This window comes from Silurus aristotelis (genome assembly GCF_946808225.1).
Source record: "Silurus aristotelis genome assembly, chromosome: 7".
Classification (NCBI taxonomy): Eukaryota; Metazoa; Chordata; class Actinopteri; order Siluriformes; family Siluridae; genus Silurus; species Silurus aristotelis.
The window spans coordinates 16,364,571-16,371,408 of record NC_139580.1 but is presented as its reverse complement, the minus strand read 5'-3'; the positions used below and the strand labels follow the sequence as shown (position 1 = coordinate 16,371,408).

The following is a 6,838-nucleotide window of genomic DNA, read 5'->3' as shown; positions in this document are numbered from 1 at the left end:
TAAAGGGAAAACATTCTCTTTGCTGACAACCAATAGTGGGATATAAATCATTATTCTTAAACTGGATAGTGAAATTAGCTGGTTCTTATGATTGCAAAAGAGCTACTTATGGACTAGTTACAATAACCAGAAAACAGAAAATACAGAATGTCTAATTTGGTGGTATTTTTTCTGCCTCAAATGCACCCATGATCACTGTTTTGGGAAACATGGATTTACATAGCATTTTCTTAACCATCTATGTTGTACATTTTGTGCTCTATTATCATCCCTTCCCTATCACCACTTCTAAACATCCAAGAGTCAATTTCCATTTAGTTCCTCAGAATGAAGTGATCAAATCACAGGAAAGATCAGCAAGATACTCTTCAGTCTTTTCTATTCACAACCAGTGCTGCCTGAACGTTTCTCTGTTTCATTTACATCTCTTATTCTCTTTATATAGAATAGTGAAATGTTTATTCGGTTCACCTCTACTTTACCCACACCTGCCTAGCAGTCTTTGATTTTGATCCAAAAACCTTTCTTTCAGCCCTCAGAGGCTGTATATTGGCAAGGGAACAGAACTTATACACACCATAAAGTCAATTTCTTAAGATCCATAATGTTATAAACACACCTATTTATTTAAACACAACTATTCAGCAAAGATTGGATCAATGTTGCTTGGAAAAAAAACCATAACCAATTCTGATGGCTAGTATTATCGTCATAGAAACTGTTTGTGTAGGGTTACAATATAAAGTGCAATAAAGGCATTACAGTTAGTTACATGTGCAGAATGGATGTCTGTTGGTTTTCAGCCTCAAAACAAATGTCATTGAAAGTGCAATCAGTTGTTTTTAATCATCACAATCCTTATAATATCTGCTAAAGTTCTCCTGTTAACCTGGTAGTTGTCAATTAAACCTGTTGAGAGAAAAATCTCCAGTCTATGTGAAAGCCCAGACTTGTAAATGGTAGAACAAACAAATGATGTCACCAACATTCAGCCAATCAAGACGAATAGATCTCTTGCTTTTAATTTAAGCAAAACACAAAGTTTTGTGTCTAGTCATGTATTTTGGACTGTGGCATTGGAGAGATTAAAAAAGGGGTGCAGATACATTTATTCGAATTTTCGAGTTTTAGCACATCTAGCATCTAACTGAGCTCTATCAACACATCTGGCTTTACCTTTAACTGTAGTATCATCTAATCAATGTTTAGTTTTAATGAAAACCTTTCATTAGTTTAGCTAATGAATGATAGCATGTCTGCAGTTCATAGACTTGAAATCCATGTTGCTTTTAGTATTTTACATTATAAACTTGCATCACTGGAATGCTTTAAGTGAAATGATGTTTAAAATCTATGCGTTTACATATACAGTACGTTTACATTTGGCTATAAGATGAAAATGGAGGCATTTAGTTGCAGAACTGGGAAGTTATTTAAAATAAGAGCAGTTTGTAATCTCTGTCTCACTCACAAAACACACACGCACATGCACCCACGCACACACACACACACACACACACACACACACACACACACACACACACACAACATGCACCAGGCTCACTAGAGAAACCCCATCTTTCATCAGAGTGTCAGACTGTGGTCTTTGTGCCACGCAGAACTGCCCTCCCTCCCTACAGATTGCAAGTTTTGAAAGTGAAGAAACAGCACCTGGATTAACACACAGGCTGCTCCACACTGATCTGATGGACTGCCACTGGGGAGTTTGGATACCACGGCTACTTGGTAAGAAACCTATGGGCTTTCACCAACTGTTAGTGTGTGAAACAACACTGTGCCTGAGATGCAGTTGTTTTAGCACTTTTATAACCATGTCATCTATAGTGTTCCTCTTTGGTGTATTATGTGTGAACTACACAGAACTGTTTTATTGTTAATGAGTAAATGGCAAGCTGTGAGAATGTCTGTATAGCTCAATTGACAAGGAACCTAAATGTAAATGCTTCTAAGAAAAGAGTGTCAATCTCTAAATGTATTGTGGGGTTTCTTGCCTAAAGATCTTATTTGTGTTCAAACATTGTCTAATGGAGCCCAATGTAAACAGGCAGTGTTTGAATACAAGCATGTCAGTGGAATCATGCAGCTTATTTGACTCATATGCTTAAATCTTTAAGGATATTAAAAGGCATTCTTGAGGGCTTTAATTTGTGCTTGTAAAGACTACAACTTTTTCTCTGTCTTTCTTTCTCTATTTCACACAGGCTGTTGACTGTTAACACTTTTCCCAAAGACTAATGCTAGATCCAGAAATCTGCTAACTGCTCTGGGACATTCAGATGAAGCAGATATGTGAAGCAGGGCTGTGCGTGTTAATATTTCACATCGATAATGTGTGTGTGTGTGTGTGTGTGTGTGTGTGTGTGTGTGTGTGCGTGCGTACGTGCGCGCATGGCGTGTGATTTGTTGTTCAGGCTTCCACTTTTAAACCGCTACCTCTTAACATTACTCAAGAATGGACTCTCTTAATTAGATTGGACCCTCTTAATCTTTATATGATTCTGTTATTCACAATGTTGCTCATTTTGCTTTTTCATTGGCAACCTTCTTTGTAAAAACTCAGGCAACAAGTAAGAGCATGCACCAAAATCAAGCAGAAGTCATGAATAGCTTGTTGGCTCTCACTGGGTGCAGACGGGTTAGTGCAGAAGGAATTAGGTAGGAGACAGTGGCTTGGGCCATGTGCCAGGTGGGGAGTTAGGGGAAGGAGTCAGAGATCCAGAGAGAAAGCTGGAAAGAAGCAAAGAAATGGGAGAGATTTGGAATGAAATATGGTTGTGTCTCATAAAGGAGTAGAGAAGGCCAGCCTGGATTTTTTCTGTCAGGGTTTCCCACAAACAACAGCTCTGTCATTATCACTGTTGTTAATGGTCAGGGTTCACCGATTACACATCTTGATGTCATGACCTGTTATGTCTCTGCTGTCACAGCGCAGCCATTTCTGGACTATTGGAGTTTATCTATAGCCCACTTTACCTCGACCTTTGACTCCTGACCCAATGTGAATGAGGCCCTTACTTCATTTCTCCAACTATGAACTGTAGTTTTGTGTCTGGAAAAATTTTTAATTACATAGTAGCCTAGCTTTTCAAACATAGAGGGTGTTCTTTCAAAAAACATTAAATGATTACAAAATATGTGTTTTAGAATCAGAATATTTTATTGATCCCATAGGAAAATTGTTTAATGTTTATTTAGAACCTTAATATTTTTATCAAGGGTTTAAATGCCTCTAATAAAATACTTAGTATTAGTATTATTATCATTAGTACAATATAATATTGTTTATATAATGTCATTCTTATACAGTATCTTATTTATTACAAAATATCTGATGGGTTTAAATGAGTCAAATGATTGGTTCAGCTGATTGATTGATTATATCTTGTATTGTCCTCTTAACTGCTTATTGAAAATCATAGAACAGATATCATAGGATATAAGACACTAAAAAATGAAAGCAAGACAATATGAAAGATTACACTCTGGCCAACGTAAACAATCAAATGTCTCAGTGTGCATCAATACTTGGACATAAAAAGGACATAGCTTTGGTGATTATGCGTGCTGATGCTGAACAGAGATAGTCAAGAAGTCTAGTTATTTTTAACATACCATGTCTCAGACCTATGTTCCCTATAAAGATTAAATTTGCCTTGTGTTACATTTTTACAAATTGTAACACTAAATGTTTTACAGGTTATTCACATTAACTAGCTATCTACAGTAAATATAAGGGGAAAAATCCAGTGCGTGCTGATTTTTGAAAGTAATCATACAGTAATGCAGTGAAGGGAAATAAGTAGATAGGATGTATTCATAGGAATATACCTATGATTATGTTTAAAACCTGCAATTGATATGGAAAAGAGTATTCATATTTTACAGATTGTCTAACATTTGCAGATAAACATTAATTATAGCTTTTAGATGTCTAAAATAACAAATAATTATGCTTTTTCTTCATTTTCCTCTTGACAAATCGTCATTTTGGGCTTTTGCCCACTGATGGACTGCAATTCAAGTCTGGAGCTTGGCTAGGTAATGCAAGGCCATCCTCAATTCCTTAGGTCAATGTTTTGTTGAAATGTCAAGTTTCTCCCTAGATTTATTCTTGGCAGATGAAATTAATCATGATTCCTTCAATGATATGTAATGCCCCAGCACCATCTGCAGAGAAGCAGCAACAAATCATGCTGCATTGTTCATATGATGTACTTTGGATTTTATTGGCACCTTTTCTTTCTCCAAATATGACAAGCTGAACCATTGGTAAAGAGTTCTATTTTTCTTTTGACTGACTATTCGAAAAGAGTTTGGTCTTGTTTAAATGCTTTTGGACATATTTAATCACAGATCTTTTTTTTTTTTTTTTTTTTTTTTTTAGCAAAGAGGTTTTTGCATGGTGTGTTGAGAACAGAAATGATTTGGTTGCACTGCTTATTGTTCTTTGTGAACAGTTCTGTACATACACGCAGCAAACTTTTTGTTTAAATTAAAATGCTAGTTCTGCCACTATTGGTTAAAATAGCAACCAGTAGTAGAAATGCCTATTGATAACTTTATAGTACAGTGACTGGGAACTTGCAATGATTTGAATATAGCAAAACTGATCCTGCTGCTTTCAGGTAACTCTTTTTTAAGTGACTACTTCTCTCTTTGCTCCCTCATCATTATGCAGAGTGTGCAGTAGAAGGACCCAATGGTAAATCATTGATTTGCCAGGCAGTTTGACCTTTGACCTGTAATCAAAAGCAGCAGGTGGCGAGTAGACCTGCTGAACGTGGTACAGTCTAGACGAAGTAACTGAAGCCTACACAGGGGATTTTAAAGGGGAAATACTCGACTGCCATTTGTAGGGTTGTTTCTAAACTATAGTGTTAAGAGACATTAACTGCAGTGGGGCTTTTTAAACAGTCATTTTGCAGGCACAAACTGATGGACATTCTGCTGTGTTATTACTGTCAGGGATGAAAGTATGGTGAGAGCAAATTTCAATTTACCCATAAATGTCACTGAGGATCCATTACAAAGTTTATTACACCTAGCCTACATCATATTTAAACCTGTTGGTCTTAATTTCCACTGTCTATGAAAAATTGCTACCCTTTATTCACAATGTAATTATTACTTGTCGACCGAGATTTAGATATACTTTATATTTGCAGGGTAAGATTCTTCACACAATAGTAAAGCAGAATTTTACTAAAACAGAGCAAAGTGGAGAACAGTGCATCCTCGATACTCGCAGGGGTTACGTTCTATGACCCCTCATGTACTGTACTGTAAACTCAACAAAAATTGTGATAAAATCATATCATGTCATAAATGTTTTATTAAATACTTTAAATCAATAATACAATAATAAAAGTTTTTCAAACATTTTTATGTAATTTATTAGTACAAAAACTGTTTTGAAATGTCACTCCAAACTTTCGAGGCTTTCGCTGCTTCTCGCGAACTGTCAGTTTTTTCGCGAGTTACTCTTAGTCCGGTTCCAAATGAAAAGTCACGAACTATCGAGGTCGTGAGTATCGAGGTTCCACTGTAATTAAATTGCGTGACACTTTTTGAGGTTTTGGCTTGGTGGAGGGGTATTTCTAGGGTGCATATCTCTTACATAAAAGCAGCTATAAAGTAAATTTAAGAAAGCTTACACTACTGTAGTCTCAACAGATAGCTTGGTAAATTAGGCAAATTAAGTAGAAAGGAAGACAGAAAAAGAGCACAGGCACCTAGGTGTGGTTAAAGTTTCCTACCTATGGCTAAACTTAGATCAGAGTTTCTACAGGCATGAAACTGTGCAAAGGTGACCTGTGTATTTATGCTGTTTTGAATTTACCTTCATGCTTGGAAGTTAGGGCTTTTTGAGGAGCTATTTTACTTGCATATGTACAGTATATTATATCAATAGCAATGATATATCATAGAAATAAAGAAATATAACATAAAGAAAGAACTGCTTTAAAAACTGAATATGCATCTGAATTTTTCTCTTTACATACACACATATATATATATATATATATATATATATATATATATATATATATATATATATATATATATATATATATATAGAGAGAGAGAGAGAGAGAGAGAGAGAGAGAGAGAGGGATTTGGAGGGAATATCTCTTTTTCACATGATTAGCAAGTATTTAGCACTTTTGCAGAGCTGCTACAAACAGATGTTTTGGTGGATTGTGTGTAATATGGATAAAGCGTTAGTGTTTCGGGTGTGAGCTGCTGGTAGAGATGTCAGAAATGACATGCATGAAAAACACCACAGCAAGAGCTTTTTAATTAAGACAATCACTCAGTCAGGGGTCTGTGCATATGCGGATGCAGTTTACTGTTTTCTCTAAGCTGTTCCATCACACCAGTTATTTTTCCCCCTCTTTTGTCTCTGTAATTAATCAAGTGTATTGGTGATATGAATGTAAATAAGTAACAGCACTAGGACAATCATAACATCAGAAATAATCTTAACAACTGTGTTTACTTCGTGTTGCTAGAAATTTGAAACTGCTTTACATAGTACATAAACATCACAGAGGATATTTGGATATGTTTTCTTTTTCTGACATCCTATATATTTTTTATACTTGATTTATTTACCTGTGTCACATTTAAACCATACAGATGCAATTTATACAAACACTATTTAGTTAATAGAATATAATTGATAATTTTTTCTTTATTATATTTTTATTAAACACTCATTTTATGCAGTATTTACTTACTGTTTCCTTGTCATATGCAATATGCTTCCAGCATTTCAATATTTTTATAGACAGAGCTTCATCAACTAGAGCTCAGA

General features: G+C 35.4%; 1 protein-coding gene across 4 annotated transcripts in view; it reads left to right on the top strand.

Moving 5' to 3' along the window:
* Window positions 1-1,571: 1,571 nt before the first annotated feature.
* LOC310729409 (genetic suppressor element 1-like) overlaps window positions 1,572-6,838 on the top strand; it is a 69,786-nt gene continuing 64,519 nt past the window's right edge. For 2 of the 4 annotated variants that reach the window (XM_083547556.1, XM_083547544.1), the window contains exon 1: window positions 1,692-1,746. In XM_083547556.1, coding sequence (XP_083403682.1) covers window positions 1,707-1,746 — 40 coding nt within the window. In that variant the 5' untranslated portion in view covers window positions 1,692-1,706. Of the gene's footprint in view, window positions 1,747-6,838 lie in introns of all 4 variants that reach the window. The other 2 variants (XM_083547545.1, XM_083547553.1) reach the window with 2 other exon arrangements.